The sequence below is a fragment of the Mobula hypostoma genome, chromosome 8, assembly GCF_963921235.1.
Source record: "Mobula hypostoma chromosome 8, sMobHyp1.1, whole genome shotgun sequence".
Classification (NCBI taxonomy): domain Eukaryota; kingdom Metazoa; phylum Chordata; class Chondrichthyes; order Myliobatiformes; family Myliobatidae; genus Mobula; species Mobula hypostoma.
In genome coordinates, this window is record NC_086104.1 from 100,935,383 (window position 1) to 100,956,792 (window position 21,410).

General features: G+C 43.4%; 1 protein-coding gene across 3 annotated transcripts in view; it reads right to left on the reverse strand.

Moving 5' to 3' along the window:
* The window catches only part of LOC134350790 (homeobox-containing protein 1-like), a 77,952-nt gene that overhangs the window by 35,181 nt on the left and 21,361 nt on the right, over positions 1-21,410 (reverse strand). For all 3 annotated transcript variants that reach the window (XM_063056482.1, XM_063056481.1, XM_063056479.1), the window contains exons 2-6: positions 17,474-17,593; positions 13,828-14,307; positions 11,557-11,642; positions 5,091-5,201; positions 2,286-2,439 (exon numbers count right to left, since the gene is read on the reverse strand). In XM_063056482.1, the coding sequence (XP_062912552.1) occupies positions 2,286-2,439; positions 5,091-5,201; positions 11,557-11,642; positions 13,828-14,297 (821 nt within the window). In that variant the 5' untranslated portion in view covers positions 14,298-14,307; positions 17,474-17,593. The remainder of the gene's footprint in view (positions 1-2,285; positions 2,440-5,090; positions 5,202-11,556; positions 11,643-13,827; positions 14,308-17,473; positions 17,594-21,410) is intronic.

A 21,410-nucleotide genomic window follows, 5' to 3' on the forward strand; every position in this document is an offset into this window, starting at 1 on the left:
TGTCCATAGTACATTTCCCTGCAAAAACATCATCCCAATTTATACCCGCAAGTTCTAGCCTTATAGCTTCATAACTTGCCCTTCCCTAATTAAAAATGTTCCTGTCCTCTCTGATTCTATCCTTTTCCATGATAATGCTAAAGGCCAGGGAGCGGTGGTCACTGTCCCCCAGATGCTCACCCACTGAGAGATCTGTAACCTGACCTGGTTCATTACCTAGTACTAGATCTAGTATGGCATTCCCCCTAGTCGGCCTGTCCACATACTGTGACAGGAATCCATCCTGGACACACTTAACAAACTCTGCCCCATCTAAACCCTTGGAACTAATCAGGTGCCAATCAATATTAGGGAAGTTAAAGTCACCCATGATAACAACCCTGTTATTCTTGCACCTTTCCAAAATCTGCCTCCCAATCTGCTCCTCTGCATCCCTGCTGCTACCAGGGGGCCTATAGAACACTCCCAATAGAGTAACTGCCCCCTTCCTGTTCCTGACTTCCACCCATACTGACTCAAAAGAGGATCCTGCTACATTACCCACCCTTTCTGTAGATGTACTAGTATCCCTGACCAGTAATGCCACCCCTCCTCCCCTTTTTCCACCCTCTCTACCCCTTTTAAAGCACTGAAATCCAGGAATATTGAGAATCCATTCCTGCCCTGGTGCCAACCAAGTCTCTGTAATGGCCACTACATCATAATTCCATGTATGTATCCAAGCTCTCAGTTCATCACCTTTGTTCCTGATGCTTCTTGCATTGAGGTACACACATTTCAGCCCTTCTACCTTACTGTCTTTACACCGTTTATTCTGCTTCTCTTTCCTCAAAGCCTCTCTATATGTTAGATCTGGCTTTACTCCATGCACTTCTTTCACTGCTCTATCGCTCTGGGTCCCATCCCCCTATATTGTGGATGAAAGATCAGGGAAAGGCCTTCATTCAGCACCTAACCATAAGTGTGGGTAAATATTTAGAATACAAACGAAAAGGGAATATGCTCGAGCAAGGACACACTGCTGGAGGAACTCAGCAGAATAGGTAGCATCTTTGGAGGGAAATGGACAGTCAATGTTTGGGTCAAGGCCCTTCAGCTGGACTGAAAGAGCAGAGGGGAGTGAACCAGTATAAAGAAGCAAGGGGAAGGGATACTGATAAGTTGGCAGGTGATATGTGCATCAGGGTGAGAGAGGGTGAAACACAAGAGATGCTGGAGATCCAGAGCAACACACACAAAATGCTGGAGAACCTCAGCACATCAGGCAGAAACACTTCATCAGGAAGGGGTGGAGACAGCAACAGAGACGACAGTGAAGGCAACGAAGGATGATAGATGATGGAACCTGATAGGACAGCAAGGTGGTGCAGGACTTTGTCAAAGACCTTTAGGTCCATGTAGACAGCATCTACTGCCTTGTCTTCAGCAACTTTCCTTGAAAAACTCTTAACCTTCTATTTCCCATTCTGGCATGTCTGTCTATGGCCTCCTCCACTGCAATAACGAGGCAAAATTCAGGTTGGAAGAGCAAATACTCATGTTCCGTCTGGGTAGCCTCCAACCTAATGGCATGAGTAACGATTTATTCAACTTCCAGTAATTTCTCCCCCCCCCCCCTACTCTTTTTCCATTCTGGCTCTCCTCTTACTCCTTTTCTCCTGCCCATCAACTCTCTCTGGTTCCCTTCCTCATTCCATGATGCACTCTCCCCTCCTATCAGATTCCCTCTTCTTCAACCCTTTACCTTTTCCACCTATCACCTCCCAGCTTCTCACTTTACCCCCCCTTCCCCCACCCACCCACCTTCCTTCTCACCTGGTTTCACCTGTCACCTGCTAGCTTGTACTCCTTCCCCGCTCCCCTCCCCCCTCCCCATCTTCTTATTCTGGCCTCTAACGCCTTCCTTTCCAGGACCGATGAACAATCTTGTCCCAAAACGCTGACTATTTATTCTCTCCACAGATGTTGCCTGACCTGCTGAGTTCCTCCAGTGTTTTGAGTGTGTTGCTCACTGTTTCAGCTTGATGTTATGCCCCATGGATCTGGGAATCTGTCAAGGAAAAGTCTGCCTCTCTATTCCCTTTGTTATCCTTTTCAAGACTTGCACATTATGGGCGGTGGTAGGTGGAGTCTGTGCTTTGGCTGACAAATCTTTGGCTTGTCCAACCTACGGGAAGTGCCAACAAAACAACTGTAGCTTCTGACAAGACATGTAGATATTAAAAGAGAGGCTACAAGAACCACAAAGAGTTGATGAGGGAGGTGGAAGGGCTTTAAGTAGGTACCTTTCCATCACTGTGAGGCATTCCTTGCGCCAGGTGAAGCGACTGCCCCTGCGGAGCCGAAAGTTGCCCGGGGTTGCAACATTGGCCGGCGTTGACTGCTTCCACTCAGGGTCTTCTGTGGTGGAGGAGGCAGGCCTCATGTTTAAGGTGGCTCCTCCAAAACACAACAAATAAGACAGCCACTTAATCACAATCAAGGACGAAAGAGACTGCTCATGCAGCAATCTGGAAGAAAACACAGAACGCTGGAAGTAGGTCCAACAGCATCATCCATGAAGACAAAAGGTGTATATTGACATTTTGAGTTGAGTGTGTGTGTGTGGGAAGTCAGTACTAGGAGTGTGGTGTTGGATTGGAGTGTAGAATTATTATTTTTCTTGTAGTTTTTAACTATCCAATGCTTGAATTTTTAATTAATCACCTAAATACATGATTTTTTCAGTAATTTGCTGTTATCTCTATTCCTGTCTGAGAAGACTACTACTAGTTTAGTCTTGACTTTTTCTTTGTTCTCTTGACGTGTCTTCTTAGAACCGTAAGACGTAAGCGCAGAATTATGCTATTTGGCTCATCGAGTCTGCTCCACCATTCCATCATTCCTCTCAACCCCATTCTCCTGCTGTTTCTCCGTCACTTTTGACACTCTATTTAATCAAGAACCTATCAATCTCCGCTTTAAATATACCCAGTGACTTGGTCTCCACAGCTGTCCGTAGCAATGAATCCCACAGATTCACCACCCTCAGTTAAGAAATTCCTTCTATCTCTGTTCTAAAGGGACATCTTGTATTCTGAGGCTGTACCCTCTGGTCCAAGACACCCCCACAATTGGAAACATCCACTCCATCTAAGCCTTTTAATATTTGATAGGTTTCAATAAGATCCTTCTAACTCCCTTTTTGCTCTTGTACCATGTAATAGAATGGCCATAAATAACAAGTGTTATGAATCATTCCTGACTTCTGAAGAACCTTTGGATTGTAAAAGCATCAGGGTCCAAGGGGATTACCCGGGGAAATTGCACACACACTCCCCTGTCCACCTAATTATCTTTTCCCATTTACATCTCTCCCGTCCCTTCCCTGTTCCTATCTGCCCATGATCCACTCCCCACCTGGTTCCATCGATCACTTTACCAGCCTCTGTTCCAGTTCTCCTTCCCCCTACCTGGTTCCATCTGTCCATTATCCCATCAGCCATTTGGAATTTTGTGTTCAGTTCTGGTCTCCGCATTATAGGAAGAATGTCAAAGCTTTAGAGGATGCAGATGAGATTTACCAAGGTACAAAGCAAAGTTATTATCAAAGCACACCATATACAACCTTGACTCGAGAATGCTTCAGGGAGCATGTCTAATTGAGTAATTTAGGGCTTTTCTCTTTCGAGTGAAGAAACAAGAAAGAAGAGCTGACAAAGGTGTGTATAAGATTATGAGAAGCATAGGTAAAGTGGACAGCCAGCAACTTCTTCCCCAGGGCAGCAATGGCCAATACCAGAGGACATCAGTTTAAGGAGAGTAGACAAAAGTTTATGGGAGATATCAGAAGTAGCTAGTCTTTTTTTTAAAAAACACAGAGTGGGGGTGCCAGGAAAACATTGCTGGGAGCCATGGTAGAGGTGGATATGATGAGGACATTAAAGAGACTCTTACATGAGCATATGGATGAAAGGAAAATGGAGGGTTCAGGGCTGTGTAGGAAGGAAGGGTTAGATTGATCATGGAGTAGGCTTATATAGGTCAGCACGCCACCACGTGCTGAAGGACCTGTACTGATCTATGTTTTATCCTCTCCCTATCTGGTTCCACACCCTCTTTTTGATCTGCTGCATATTGGAAGTCTATTCTACAGCAGGGTCTTGACTCAAAACGTCACCCTACACATTTTGCCTACTGCTTGACCCATTAAGTTCTTCCAGCATTCTGCCTTTGGTTGGCAGGGAGTGTGTTTATGTTTCACTCCTGACTACCCACTACCCTACCTTACCATTAGTTCCAAGTTTCAAAGACAGTTTCTAAATAGGCACAGAAATACATGTTTTTATTTCCATCGATCCTCAAGGTCAACTAACTGAGACAATATTTGAAACTTCCTAGTTTTAGGCTTAAGAACAGCTTTATTCCACTAACCATTCCCAGCCACAATTCAGCAATCACTATTGGAACTTTGCCCTCCCTTCAATCTCCTTTCTTGCAAAAGCTATCGTGCCTGAATGCAAGCTGCTTGCTACCTGGTTCAAATTAAAATTGAATGCAATCATTGCCTTTTCTTCTTCCAATCTTGGTGGTGTTCTGTAAACCTATTTTGTCCGATCATGTCAATGCCTCCACAATGAAGAATGGGCATGAAATATAAACAGCTAAACTGGGTTTATACAGCTCCACGTGTCTGCCTTTCAAGCTGAGGGGTGGCTGTGTCCGAACTTTGCACTGTCTTTGGTATTAAGAAAATTCTATGAGCTTTGCATTCAATCTCTTTTGTATCCAAATCTCATCTCAACTCAGGAACCTCGGTGTACAAGGGTAGGACACACACAGTGAATACTGAGGGACAGGAGGGCCTTGGTACATGAGGGTAGGGAACATACGGTGAATGGTGGGGACCATCAAGTGGACAAGACCCATGAAGACAGCAGAACAGATAGACGAGGCAGTGAATAAGGCATATCGGGCATCTGCCTTCATTTGCTGGGGCGTGGAATGGAAGATCAGGATGACACCCCCAATGGTCATAGCCAGACATCAGAACACACAATCTGTGATTGACAGTTACTTTGAGTGTGAAGTAAAAGGGAATTATGCAATACCTGGGCTCAGTTTCTCCAGAAGGTACCATCGGTACAGCGTCCGTTTCTTGGGCTCACACATGTCCAGTCCTTGCTGCAAAAGCCACTGGGAAATGAAACTTCGGCTCATCCCTGAAACCACACAAAATACATTCCCAATTAATGTCCATATACACAGATGGATGTTTTTGGGTTATCTAGCATCTTCTCTCACATCACCTCATGCCCAAGTCTGTCCCCATTAGACCCAGTGACAAATCTCTGGTGTCTTCCCATCACTGATCATTGCTGATGATACCCCGACTGTAATATATCAACATCATTTGCCATAATGTTGGTGCATGGCCAAGTGGTTAAGGCATTGGTCTAGTTATTTGAAGGTCGCTAGTTCAAGCCTCAGCTGAGGCAGCGTTTGTGTCCTTGAGCAAGGCACTTAACCACACATTGCTCTGCGATGACACCGGTGCCAAGCTGTATCGGCCCTAGTGCCCTTCCCTTGGACAACATCGGTGGCATGGAGAGGGGAGATTTGCGGCATGGGCAACTGCTGGTCTTTCATACAACCTTGCCCAGGCCTGCACCCTGGAAACCTTCCAAGGCGCAAATCCATGGTCTCATGAGACTAACGGATGCCTATTATTATTTGCCATATACATTTACATGCATTAGGAATTCGCTGTGGTGTGTTGGTCACAGCACAATGTGCAACAAAAGAAAAAAGCAGTAACATTCAATGATTATGAGAACAAAGAGTTATATAAAAATAAACTTAAGAGGTTATAGTACAGATATGGAATAAAACGTGCATAAATAGATAAATGCCAGTGAGTATTTAGACCATAAAACACATGAGTACAGCCCACTTCGCCATTCCATCATGACTAACTTATTATCCCTCTTAACCCCATTCTCTTGCCTTCTCTCCATAACTTTTGACACCCTTACTAATTAAGAATTTATCATCCTCCACTCGAAGTATATCCAATGACTTGGCCCCCATAGCCACTTGTAACGAATTCCACAGATTCAGCATCCTCTGGCGAAAGAAATTCCTCATTTTTGTTCTAAAGGGACATCCTCCTACACTGAGGCACTGCCCTTTGGTCCTAGCATTGGAAATAACCTCCTCTTACAATGTAATCAGCACCATAAAGAGGGGCTTTAAGTGTTTATAGTGCAGTGACTGAGGTAATAAATAGAGGGGGTGGGGTTGGTTAATTAGATCAGGATGGTTGATCAGACTAACTGCCAAGGAGAAGAAACTTTTAAGACCATGTGAAGTTTCTGTCTTAATAGCCCTTTAGTGCTTTCCAGACGGGATATTTTTTGGAAAATGCAGTTTACAGGATGGGTAGTATCTGCAATGATATTTCCTGCACGCTTCTTTGTCCTAGACACGTACAGATCTGTGTGCTACAACCAAGGATGATCAGATATCTAACATACACACATTTCCGAGGTGGAATCAGTGGAATTGGACAGGGATCAAATTCTTCTCCTTATAGGCATCCGTTGGTCTCGTGAGACCATGGATTTGCACCTTGGAAGGTTTCCAGGGCGTAGGCCTGGGCAAGGTTGTATGGAAGACCAGCAGTTGCCAATGCTGCAAGTCTCCCCTCTCCACGCCAATGATGTTGTCCAAGGGAAGGGCACTAGAGCCGATACAGCTTGGCACCGGTGTCGTTGCAGAGCAATGTGTGGTTAAGTGCCTTGCTCAAGGACACAACACGTTGCCTTAGCTGAGGCTCGAACTAGCGACCTTCATATCTCTAGACTGACACCTTAACCACTTGGCCACATGCCAGCAATTCTTCTCCTAGCATGTTTGCAAAGACCAACTTGTAATCACTGAGGAAAAGCATGCTAACTGTACAATTAGAACTGTAACAGGAGATTTAATGGATTTTGGGGTGGTAAAGAATGAACTCAATAAATAAACTTCACTCACAAAAGTAACTATTTATGTGGTACTTCCATATTTCAGAAATGGTAGTAATGTTAATGCCAGAACTACTGTTACATACCTCGTGGGTATCTTGTGTCTGTCTTATGACCATGATGTAATTGAGTATCTTGTGAGCATGATGTAATGGTCCTGTGATGGTGGGGCGATGTAATTTTCCCGCCAGTGTGAGGTCACATGATGACATGTTCTCAACAGGTATATAACGGGAAACCCCTGTTGTTACGCAGTTGATTCGTTGTTTAATTCGTCAGTTACTCCGTTATGCTGCATATTCGTCTTATGACGCAGTTTTGTTTTAAAGTGGAGTTTTACTTTCTATTGTAAGTCTAGTCTTGGAGAGTGAAGACCTTACTAAAGTACGGGGACCTGAAGGATTGAGTAAAGTTGGTGTCGTTCGGCGGTTTCATAAAGGATTGACCGTATTGAATCTCGTTCAGAAATAGTGGCCTGCATCTGAGAACAGGAAGATTTGTGCAGTGTTCATTCGCCAGGAAAAGGTCAGTTCCTTTAAGCCGTTTTATTTCCTTCACCGTGAACCCTTTGGACAGAATCAGCAGTAACGTCACGTCTTCGAAGAAATCCGTTTCCAGAGAAGTCTCTCCTTATCGACTGTGTAAATCACTTGGACTTTTGAATTTACCATTTTAAGACTGTGTTCGAATTTACCACTTTAAGAACTGTTCCAGAGTTGCCGTTTAGCAGTTAACTTCCGGTTATGTTAGAGTTTAATAAATGTTTATGTTTGTTTATAAAACTTGACTCAATTCTACATTCATTGTTGCTGATGACCTAACACTATCACGAAACCAACAGCAATATGAGGATGTCCATGCACATGTAGCCAAAATGTAAATACTAGTGTTACATTTTGTGACCCTCAGCTTTGCTGCAGGGTGTCACTTGAAGCCCTCACAGTCAGGCTAAAATCAATTTAAATTAACACCAATTATTAAGTTGTCTAGTCATAAAGTAACTTGAAAGAGACGTAGGGTCTAAATGTCCAACAAATGATACCAGAACGGCATGCAAAGCCGGTCTATAAGTTAACAGATGACACTGCTGCTGTTGGTGTAGACAGTGATGAGAAAGCTTACGGGGGGATGGGCTGGCTGCTCTAGTGGTGTCACAACAACAACTTTGCTCTCATCGTCAGCAAGACTAAGGAATTGATTGTGGATTTCAAGAAGGGGAAGTTGAGAGAACATGCACATGCCCTCATTGAGGGATTAGCAGTGGAAAAGGTGGGCAGCTTTTCACATTTTTTGATGTACAGTGGAGAACATTCTGGCTGGTTGCATCACAACCAGGTAAGGAGATTCCAATGCACAGGATCCCAAGAGGCTGTAGAGCATCGTAAACTCAGCCAGCTCTATCACGAGCACAAACCTCCCCACCATCGAGGACATTTACAACAGATGGTGCCTCAAGAAGGCGGCATTCACCACTAAGAACCCTCATCATCTGGGACATGTCCTCCTCTTCTTAGTACCATTGAGGAGGAAGCACAGGAGCCTGAAGACCCACACTCAATGATTTGGGAACAGCTTCTTCCCTTCCACCATCAGATTTCAGAATGGTCCATGAACCAATGAACACTCCCTCACTATTCCTTAGTTTCACACTATTTTGTAATATATCACAATTTTTATGTCTTGGCATTCTACTGTTGCAACAAAGCAAAAAAATTTCATGTCATACAAGACGGTGATAATAAATGTGATTCTGATTCTAATTACAGCTTGATTTGTTATATGTAGTATAATAGCCTGACACTTTGCTAAATATAATACTGTATATATTGAAATAGGTGATAATCAAAAAGTACATCCCAGTCTTCAGTCAGCACTCTGTGCAATGTTTAAATAATTAATTCTAAAAATACTTTTCGGTTTGCTGCATGTAATTAACTTAATGTGGTAGTTTGTTCAGCCAGCATTTCTATTACAGCACGGATCTTTCTTACCTTCCCACCCAGTAACAGACCCTCCTATTTATCTATTTACTCTTTGCCCACAACAACCCTCACTTCCCTTTCTCTGCATAGAACAGGTACAGCAAAGTCCAGGCCCTTCAGCCCACAATGTGCCAACCTTCTAACCTCACGTGTTGCCCTCCATGTTTCTTTCAGCAAACACAAGGAAATCTGCAGATACTGGAATTTCAAGCAACACACATAAAAATTGCTGGTGAACGCAGAAGGCCAGGCAGCATCTATAGGAAGCGGTACAGTCGACGTTTCAGCCATGTGCCTATCCAAGAGTGTTTTTTTTAGAAGTTCCTAATGTATCTGCATCTACCACCACTCCTGGCAGCGCATTCCACACACCCACCACCCTGTGTAAACAAACCTACCTCTGACATCCCCCCCATGCTTTCCTCCCAATTCCCTGGAAAAGTCTTACCATCTTATACACCTCAGTCAAGCCACCTCTCATTCTCCTTTGCTCCAATGAGAAAAGCCCTAGGTCACTCAACTTATCCTGATAGGGCTATGCAGGAACCAAGAGTTAGATCTTAGAGTAGGTTAAAAGCTAGGCACAATATTGTGGGCCAAATGGCGTGTACTGTGCTGTAATGTTTTATGTCCTATGTTCACTTAACTTACCATTAACCTAATAAGCCCACATTAATTTACATTGGCTTCCAAACATGTTGCATTTTCATGTCAATACATGTAGGTGAACACAGCAGGAATTTTACATAAACACGTGTGATTCTGCAGATGCTGGAAATCCAGAGCAACACACACAAAATGCTGGAGGAACTCAGCAGGTCAGGCAGCAATATGGACAGGAATTAAGTTGTTCATTTTGGACAGAGACCCTTTTTCAAGACTGAAAGGGAAAGGGGGAAGAAGGTGGGTGGGGGGGGGAGAGGATAGCTAAAGACAGGTGGATGGGGACGGTAAAGGGCTGAAGAAGGAATCTGACAGGAGAGGAGAGTGGACCATAGAAAAAGGGAAGAAGGAGGGGCCCCAGAGGAGGCGAAAGGCGGGTGAGAAGAGATAAGAGGCCAGTGTGGAGAATAGAAGAAGAGGGATGGGGGAAGGAAAACAATTTTTATCGGGAGGAGAAATTGATGCTCATGGCATCAGGTTGGAGGCTACCCAGACAGAATATGAAATGTTGCTTCTCTTCCCCGACAGTGGCTTCATCATAGCACAAGAGGAAGCCATGAACCGACAACGGAATTAAAAACGCAAACACGAGAAAATCTGCAGGTGCTGGAAATTCAACCAACACACATCAAAGTTGCTGGTGGAACGCAGCAGGCCAGGCAGCATCTATAGGAACAGGCACAGTCGACGTTCTGGGCTGAGACCCTTCGTCAGGACTAACTAAAAGAACAGACAGTCAGAGATTTGAAAGTGGGAGGGGGAAGATCCGAAATGATAGGAGAAGACAGGATGGGGAGGGATGGAGCTAAAAGCTAGAAAGTTGATTGGCAAAAGGGATACAAGGCTGGAGAAGGGAGAAGATGAAGCCACACTCAGGTTGGAGGAACAACATCTTGTATTCAGTCTGGGTAAACCTCCAACCTGATGGCATGAACACTGACTTCTCCAACTTCCGTTAATGCGCCTCCTCCCCTTCTTAACCCATCAATCATTTATTTATTTATTATTCCCACCCCCTTTTTCCTCTCTCTTTTTTCTCCCTCTAACCTCTCACAATAACTCTTTGCCTGCTCTCCATCTTCCTTTAGGCTCCCCTCCCCCTTTCTTTCTCCCTAGGCCTCCCGTCCCATGATCTTCTCCCTTCTCCAGCCTTGTATCCCTTTTGTCAACCAACTTTCCAGCTCTTAGCTCCATCCCTCCCCCTCCTGTCTTCTCCTATCATTTCGGATCTCCCCCTCCCACTTTCAAATCTCTTACTATCTCGTCTTTCAGTTAGTCCTGACGAAGGGTCTCGGCCCGAAATGTCGACTGCACCTCTTCCTAGAGATGCTGCCTGGCCTGCTGTGCTCCACCAGCCTTTTGTGTGTTGGAATTAAAAATGTTTGGCCACTGAGAAATTCCCCTTTTTTAAACGTTATGGGGACCCTTTCTGAACTATTTTGAAAATCTTTGAATTGTTATTGTTATTAAAATATAGATTTGGGCTATTATTATAAAATATTATATGGTGAAGTACTCTTTTTTTTGTTTTTTTTACCAACCAGCTTTGTCTTGGTAGCGGGTGTAGATTTTTTAAAATAATATAATTAACCATATTATTGTATTTCATAATTCAATTTATTTTATTTGATTGATCATGAATATGGGATACCGTGATTGTATCAGTGTGATTTATATATAGTGCATTATGTGCTACCTTATTTTGATTTATAATAAGTATCCTTACGAATTCTGTATTTATATATATGAAATTTAATAAATTTAATAAAAAAATATTGGAAAGAAATTCCCCTTAAAGTGGATGGAGCGGAGGTGCTCGACAAAGTGGTCCTAAGGAATTTTACATACTCTCTGTTAAAAATGTATATGGAATTCAAGCACGGGCTGGTCAGTCGCCTTCTCACCTGTGACCTGGCCCACGATCGTCTGGGAAATCATCCGATTGGAAAGAAAATTCTTAATCTCCTCTTTAACAGTGGTGCTGTCTCTCCTACAGAATGAAAACACAAGTAGGGATTGGGAGGGAGGAGGTTTGGAAGGTGAATAAAGAAATAACATTAAAACATGTTTCCTAGATGCCTTTTGATTAGAATTTAGCTTCAAGCAAATCTTGATCAGTCACCCCAAAAGATTGGATATAAAATTATCTTTTACGTCACATACAGTAAAAAATCTTAGTTTTATAAGCTATTCATACAGTTCATTTCATTATGGCATTGCATTAAGGTAGTACAAGGGAAAACAATAACAGTGCAGTTACAGAGAAAGTACAATGCAGGGAAGCCATGAAGAGCAAGGACCAAGACAAGATAGACTGCAATGATGAGGTCAGTAATGAGTCTCAAACAACCAGGGCAGTACGGCATGTTCCCAATGACCCTTGCTAATTTATACAGATGCACCACAGAAACCATCCTACGCAGATACACCACAGCTTGATATGGCAACTGCTCCACCCAAGATCACAAGAAACTGCAGAGAGTTTTGAATACAGCTCAGTCTATTACGCTATTACAGTCTATAATGGGGCTTTGCAAGGCATTGGTCAGACCGCACTTGAAGTATTCTGAGCAGTTTTGGGCCCCTTATGTAAAAGATGTGCCAGATTGGAGGGGATCCAGAGGAGGTTCATGAGAATGATTCCAGGAGTGAAAGGGTTAATGCATGAGGAATATTTGATGGCTCTAGGCCTGTAATGTCTGGAGTTTATAAGAATGAGGGGAGATCTCATTGAAACCTATCGAATACTGAAAGGCCTAGACAGAGTGGATGTGGAAAGGATGTTTACTATAGCTAGCGACTCTAGGACGAGAGGCCACAGCCTCCGAATAGAGCAGGATTCCCAACCTTTCTTATGCCATGGACCCCTACCATTAACTAGGGTTCCATGCTCTCCAGGTTAACAAACCCTGGAATTGAGGGAACGTCCATTTAGAACAGAGATGAAGAAGAATTTCTTTAGATAGAGGGTGGTGAATCTGTGAAATTCATTGCCACAGACAGCCATGGAGGCCAAGTCATTGGGTATACTTAAAGTGGAAGTTGATAGGTTCCTCAGATTACGGTTATGGGGAGAAGGCAGAAGAATGGGTTGAGAGGGATGGTGGAATGGTAGAGTAGACTTGATGGCCTAATTCTGCTCCTATATCTTCTATCCTATAGGAAACCAGCCTTCATCCATGGACTCTGTCTACACTTCTTGCTGCCTTGGGAAAGTAGACAATATAATCAAAGATGCCTTCCCACTTTGGACAATCTCTATTCTCCCCACTCCCAGTGGGCAAAAGGTAAAAAAAGCCTGAGAACATAGACAACCAGGCTCAAAGACAGCTTCTATTCCACTGTGAAAACTCTTAAATGGACCTCTTGTACGATAAAGATGAACCCGTGTTATGTCAACCGACATTGCTGCCACTTGCACCTTACTTGCCCACCTCTTCTGTTGCACTTCCTCCATGTATTACATACGAAGGATCTGCTTGGATGCCACACAAAACAAAGCTTTTCTCTGCATCTCCTTACATGGGACAATAATAAATAATTCCTTAGTAAACATTTCCCCATTCCTCAAATGCTTCCATCACATGCGTCGATTTCACAGTCCCAATGTAGCTTGTAATCATCTCCCAAAACCTTTTGAGCCGGTTAGGTGGATGCAGAAATGAAAAATGCACACTACACTAGTGGGGGGACTATAGAGAAACACCAGCAGGTCAATTAGCACTCAAACTACCACTCTGTAACATACTTAATTCTTTGTTTCATATCACTTACCCCATGCCTGGTAAAAGTCTATCAACATCAGATTTGAGATTCAAATTTATCACATGTACATCAAAACATAGAGTGAAATGTGTTAACAACCAACACACCCGAGGGTGTGCTGGGGTAGCCCGCATGTGTCGCTGACATAGCACGCCCACAATGCATGGCAGGACAACATAGAACACAACAAAACTGAATACCAGTGCCAAAACAACAGCAGCAAAATAAGCCCCATTCCTCCCTAAGCACATGCGCGCGCGCGCGCGCGCGCACACACACACACACACACACACACACACACACACACTCCTCCAACCCCAGGACAGGCCAGTTTAAAGTCTGCTTACCTCTTTAGCTTCTTCTGTATATTGTACCTCAACAAAATGATCTAACAGTCACTTTGAACTGACCTCATGAGCTCCTCAACTCTTTCCTCCAGGTCCATCTCTTCCTCCACTGGATGGAAGTTGCACGTCCTCTGGTTGACGTTACTGTGGAAACGGCTGGGTGACAGCCTACCATTGACCATGGGCAGTTTCTCGTTGTTATTGCTCTCCCGCCCATTCAAGTGAGTGCTGCACGGGGGTGGGGAGGTATCATAGCTGTTGCTTGGTGATGGTGACGTGCCGCTGTACGGGGTCTGCGTGGCAGCTGTGACAGAGGAGGACGAGGCAGTGAAGTGGTTGCTACTGCCGGAGGAAGAGTGGCTGTTGCCGTAGCAGTGTCGCTTGCCAAATTTTTCCGCATGCTCCTGGTCGAGACGGTCCAAGGTCTCCAGAGCATGGATGATGTCCCGTTTGGTCATCCCGCTCCGACGGAGCCGCTGAAGCAAGTCGATCTGCTCAATGGTAAACCGAGGCTCATCCGTATAGTGCGACATTATGGTGCAGCTGCAGGAAACACAGAAAGGACATTTAGTTGAACTGTGCGAGAAAGAGACCTCAGAATGTCCACATTGCTCATGCCGTAATAAATAATAACTTTTATGATCCTGAGGCCCTCTCTGAATAGAGGTCAAATAACACAGTGGAATTATATCCAACAATTACCAATACATCACTGTTTAATACTCCACCAATACCAGCAGGTCAGTACACAGTAGAGGCACTGGGTTGTGCTGGAGGGTGCAAGAGAAAAATGAAGGATGAACACATTTAGGTGATGATGTGTTTTTATGCTGTGCCAATTCTCTTGTGCAGACCATCTTGATTAATTCCCTCAGCCTGCTTGCACTGTGCAACCTGTAATTACTGAAATAAAATAAGCTCTGAAATAAGGATTCACCCAAGCATCATTAAATGCTCTCCTGATACTGCAACTTCAGAAGGATATAATGTGTAACTGGTATTTTCACTTTGAACCTTGCACGAATGTACCGAGTGCACACACAGTCAACTGATCAGGTGGTGAATTTACTGGGGCTCCTTCGCGTGGGAAGCTCTCTCTTCGTCAAGTGGGTTTTCTGTCTTGGTGGGCTTCTTTCACTTCTCCCACACCATAACTTATCCATTACGTACAAACCCCATTTCCAGAAAAGTTGGGATATTTTCCAAAATGCAGTAAAAACAAAAATCTATGAAATGTTAATTCACGTGAACACTCAACAAAAGTTGGGACAGAGTTAAAATAAGATTGAAAAGTGCACAGAATATTCAAGTAACACCGGTTTGGAAGACTCCACATTAAGCAGGCTAATTGGTAGCAGGTGAGGTATCATGACTGGGTATAAAAGTAGCGTCCATCAAAGGCTCAGTCTTTGCAAGCAAGGATGGGTCATGGCTCACCCCTTTGTGCCAAAATTCGTGAGAGAATTGTTAGTCAGTTCAAAAGGAACATTTCTCAACGCAAGATTGCAGAGAATTTAGGTCTTTCAACATCTACAGCACATAATATTGTGAAAAGATTCAGAGAATTCAGAGACATCTCAGTGCATAAAGGGCAAGGTCTGAAACCACTGTTGAATGCGCGTGATCTTCGAGCCCTCAGGTGGCACTGCTTAAGAAACCGTCATGCTACTGTGACAATTATAGCCACCTGGGCTCGAGAGTACTTCGGAAAACCATTGTCACTCAACACAGTCCGTCGCTGCATCCAGAAATGCAACTTGAAACTGTATTACGCAAGGAGGAAGCCATACATCAACTCTGTGCAGAAACGCTGGCAAGTTCTCTAGGCCCGAGCTCATCTCAGATGGACCGAAAGACTGTGGAACTGTGTGCTGTGGTCAGATGAGTCCACATTTCAGCTAGTTTTCGGAAAAAACGGGCGTCAAGTTCTCCGTTCCAAAGATGAAAACGACCATCCAGATTATTATCAGCGAAAGGTGCAAAAGCCAGCATCTGTGATGGTATGGGGGTGAATCAGTGCCCATGGCATGGGTGAGTTGCATGTATGTGAAGGTATCATTGACTCTGAGGTGTATATTAGGATTTTAGAGAGACATATGTTGCCATCAAGGCGACGTCTCTTCCCGGGATGTCCACGCTTATTTCAGCAGGACAATGTCAGACCACATTCTGCACGGGGTACAACAGCGTGGCTTTGTAGACACAGAGTGCGTGTGCTTGACTGGCCTGCTGCCAGTCCAGATCTATCTCCTATTGAAAACGTATGGCGCATTATGAACAGGAGAGTCAGACAATGGAGACCACGGACTGTTGAGCAGCTGAAGTCTTATATCAAGCAAGAATGGACAAAATTTCCAATTGCAAATCTACTACAATTAGTATCCTCAGTTCCAAAATGATTAAAAAGTGTTATTAAAAGGAAAGGTGATGTAACACAATGGTAAACATGCCTCTGTCCCAACTTTTGTTGAGTGTGTTGCAGCCGTCAAATTCTAAATTTGTGTATGTTTACAAAATACAATTAAGTTGGTCAGTAAAACTATTGAGAATCTTTTCTTTGTACTTTTGTCAGTTAAATAAAGGTTCACGTGAATTAACATATCACAGATTTTTGTTTTTATTGCATTTTGGAAAATATCGCAACTTTTCTGGAAATGGGGTTTGTACCATTGCTAAAATGACTCAGTCAAAACTTTTAAAGCATACCACCCCATTGGCATTCTTACTCCATTCATACGCAACACACTTCAGAGGCAAATCTGGCAGGAGCATTCCCCACTAATCCCATCTCTCATAAAATCCTCAATGCACTATAACATTATTAGAAAATCCATTTCATGTTTCAAAATAATTAACTTTTCAGACCCCACAGTGGCATAGCTCTATTACAGCTCGGGGCTTTCCGGAGTTCAATTCCACCAACACCTGCATGGAGTTTGTACATTCTCCCCATGAGCCACATGGGTTTCGTCCCACAGTCCAAAGACGTACTGGTTAGTGGGTTAATTGGTTATTGTCAGTTATCATGGGATTCAGCTAGGGTTAAATAGCTGGGTTGTTGGGCTGGAACAGCCCGTCCGCACTGTATCTCCAGATAAATAAACAAACCAACAACTTGTTGGCTTCAACTATAGTACTAGAAGACCGAATATCTGTATAATATTGCTGCAACAAAGACTGATTTATCATTTATGAAATGACCTTCACATGAATAACTTGATTGGTTCCGATGTTTGACTGACGTTCTGATGTTTTGATTGGATGAAGATTTAAGCACTGGGCCAAATTGGAAAGGTCGAGTTCAGGCCAAATCGAGCCGTCGGGGCCCAGGCTCCACAGTGTATCGAGATGGTTGAACGTGATGTTTGGAGGTCAATTTAGGCTCTGAGTCAGATTGAAAAGGTCAGCGTGTCGGGGCCCAAGGACAGGGAGGAGATGGTTCAGCTTACTGCTCCATGATGCTTACTCAGCTCTTCGCTGGGTCTCGGACTCTCTTCATGGACTTCGTTCAGAACATTATTTGTCTGCATGATTTGTTTTAATTTTTCTCTAAACATTGGGTGTTCGACAGTCTTTTTTTTCTAAATGGGGTCTCTTGGATTTCTTTGTTTCGTGGCTGCCTGTAGGAGACGAATCTCAAGGTTGTACGATGTATACATACTTTGATAATAAATGTACTTTGAACGTTTAAACTTTGAAGATTTCTTACCTTTTCTGTCCACATTTGTACTATGTCAAGAGGCCCATGGAACTTTCATCTGCTGACACCAAGTCCGTGGAATGATGAGATTGCTCATGGAATGCAGGGCAGAGGGTAATGGTCCACCAGCTGAGAAGTAAATGCAGTGCAGTTAAGAAGCATCTGTAACCAAGTCCAACAGCTATAATGTGACGTATCCTGTTAACTTCAGAATCACTTTATTGTCGCTATTTGAAACATACTAGAATTGATTGTGGTTCGGTGCCAAGCATAAAGCACAGGATAATACCATAACAGACAACACAACAGTAACGAACAATTTACAAGACAACAGTGCAAACAGCCATGAGTAATCAACAATTAGCAAAATGGTCACATGCACAAATGTCAATAATCAAACTTAAATAAATGTGAACAGAACAAGGAGAAAAGGAAAGAGCATTTAGCAGATGTTAATGCAGGGGCTGTTCGGTATTAGATCTGAGTGAGTTTTGTTGAGAAGATGGATAGCTACAGGAAAGGAGGTTCGGAGATGACGTTGTCCTGGTGGTGATGGACTTACAGCATCTCTCTGATGGCAATTTAGTGATTAGGTGACAGCTAGGGTGGATGGAGTCAGCAGTAATTTTCCCAGCTCTTTTCTTTGCTCTGGCGAAGAGCAGGTCTTTTAAGGCCAGTAGCTGACAGCAATTGATCTTCTCTGCTGACTGGACCACCCTCTGCCATCTGGACTTGGAGAGGGAGGTGGTGGTGGTGGGAAACGAAACAGTATCAAGGTAGTTACAACACTTAAAGATGGATGAGTGAAAATTTCCAAAGCTGGCAGAGGACGAACAATCTCTGCTGGGCTTTCTTAATGATGAGTGTAACTTGCTTGTCCCACTTCAGTGTATTGGTAATGGGTAGTGCCCGGGGATTTGAATGACCCTACCACAGACTCAACCTGACCATTAGTTTCCATGGGGGGAGGGGCAGATAGGGTTCCAAGGGTTGTCGGTGGAAGTCATTTCCACTGTCTCAATAGCATTAAGCTCCAAGTTGTTATCAGCACACCATGCTGCAAGATGGTCTACCTCTCTTTGACAGCAGGTCACGTCGTTATTAGAGATGAGACCATCTACAGTGATGTCATCCACAAACTTTAGGATGTCAATGGATTTGTTTGTGGAGATACTTTGGCACTTTGAGTAACAATTTCTCTTATAAAGCCATATATGAAAGACTATCTAGGAATTCTTTCTCATGGCAGACCTGGTAACTCCAAACTGGTCCCTATTTATCAATAATGTACTAATCTACACTCAGTGACAACTTCTGTACACCTGCTTGTTAATACAAATATCTAATCAGCCAATAGTGTGGCAGAAGCCCAAAGCATAAAAGCAAGCATGCAGACATGGTCAAGAGGTTCAGCTCTTGTTCAGACCAAACATCAGAATGAGGAAGAAATCCGATCAAAATGACTTTGACTGTGGAATGACTGTTGGTGCCAAACAAGGTGGTTTGAGTAGCTCAGAAACTGCTGAGCTCCTGGGATTTTCACACACATCAGTCTCTAGAGTTTACAGAGAATGGTGCAAAAATATCTTGTTAATGAGAGAGGTCAGAGGAGAATGGCCAGACTGGTTCAAACCGACAGGAAGGCGATAGTAACTCAAATAATCACATTTTACAACAATGGCGTGCAGAAGAACATCTCTGAATGCACAAGTCCAGCCTTGAAGCGGATGGGCTACAGCAACAGAAGACCTCAAACATACACTCAGGGGCCCTATTATTAGGTACAGAAGATACCTAATAAAGTGGCCACTGGGTGTATGTACTCCATTATCAATGCTGTTTGGGGGCTCCCACTAATGCTTCTTGTCTCGTTGGTTCTTTACTTAACCAACCTTGATTATATATGAATTTCTGAGCTATGATCATTTCTCAAAATTAACATCTGTATTCTTTAATATACCCTCTTCCTTGAAATTTTTGACCACTGTTCTTAAAATTAATTAACCTGGGATATTTTATTCCTGACTTTGATTACATTTCAACAATTTGAAAGGTATATCTGATGTTACCCATTTATTTCTGTGCGTCTTGAATGCACTGATCACCTCATAAATGCTGGATGCATTCAGATTAGAAAATCTAAAAAGTGCAGATGCTGAAAATCTGAAATACAAATAAGTACCATTTGAAACGTTAGCAGGTCAGACAGTATCTGTGGCCAGAGAAACAGTTAACATCTATGGTCCGGGAATCTTCATTATAATCGGGAAAATCAAGATTTTTAAAAAATCTATCTCTCTATTCCTTATAATCTGAGGACCAGAGTTACAAGGAAAGATTGAATAGGTTAGAACTTTATTCCTTGGAAGATAAAAGACTGATGAAATTTGATAGAGATATACAAATGAGGGGTATAGATAAGGTAAATGCAAGCAGGCTTTTTCACTGAGGTTGAGTGGGACTAGAAATAGGTCATGGGTGAAGGGTGAAAGGTCATGATTAAGTGAACCATGAGAGGAAACAACTTCACTCAGAGGGTCAAGAGTGTGTGGAAAAAGCTGCCAGCTTGATTTCAATGTTTAAGAGAAATTTAGATAGGTACAAGGATGGCAGATTGATTGGAGTAGGCAGTTTAAATGGTTTGGCCCAGACTAGATGGGCCAAAGGGCCTGTTTCTGTGCTGTACTTTGCTACAACTCTACAAATATGGCATTGTTGCCTTTCATAGTACTAACAAGCTCGCTTGTTCATGCATTTTATTCCTCTCTTCTGTTCTTGTATGCTAGTATCCATCCTTGTGGCAATTCATTTGAGGTTTTCCCCAAGCACCAGTGAACCTCACTGCAAAGACACGGTCCCAGTCATATTGAGGTACACTGTTTTCTAGAGGTGCAGTTTGTTTCATATGAACATCACTTCTTGTACGTAAGCTGTTGTATTTGTTTATATAATTTCCTGCACAAATTAATTCCGATTTTGACTTCAAGATCAAGGGTTCATCTTTTAGCAAATGAGAGGTCCATTCAAGAGTTTGGTAACAGTGGGATACAGCTGTCCTTCAGTCTCCATGTCAATGTTGCTCCTCGGACTGAGGTAAAATAATGTGAGGGCTACAGAATTAACTGTTTATTTCCCAAATGCGCAATCTCCTATAGTACTGCTTTGCTGTACTTTACACTGTCCACCGTCATCAAATCTTTTGTCCATGGAAGGACTGCACACCTGAAAAATCACCACTCCCTAGCAGTTTCCACTATGAAGTTCCAGTTTGAGAATGGAACTCACCAAAGACTCCTATACTTACTGCTTCTTCGGGATGGGTACCCACTTAGGAATTTAAACTCTCTTTGCCAGCTGGGTGGAATGTATAATCCACAAAACTCTTGGCTTGCTTAAAATGATTTCATCTCATACATACACACACATATACATATATACACATACATATACATACATACATACACACCCACACACGCTAACAAGGTCCATACCAATGTTTGGGGAACCAGGACCATCTAGGGAGAAATTGGCTACTGGAACAAATCATAAATGGATGAGACTGGATAACATGGAATGAGGAGAAGGAGAAGATGGCGGCGCGACGCAGCTTGTGCGGTCGTTCCGAATGAATATCAATATGTGTAACTAGGGTGCCGTGCACAATCCTGATTTGATGGAAACAGCCGTGAGAAGCACGGAGGAACATCTGGAGCAACTTCTGAAATGCCTGCTTCGCTGCCGCTGCTACTGTGCGATCGAGAACCTCCGGAGACGAAGGCCCCAAATCCTCGGCTTTGCATATCGCCTGTTGCCAGGGCCGGGGTCGAAACGCTCGGTAGAGATGGTGCTCGGTGTCAAATAGGTGGTCGTAGGCTTGGGGTTTTTTGGACGGACTCGGAGTCGGACTGTGGTCAAGTTGGCAGCGCTGGGGTTTACCGTCTGCGTG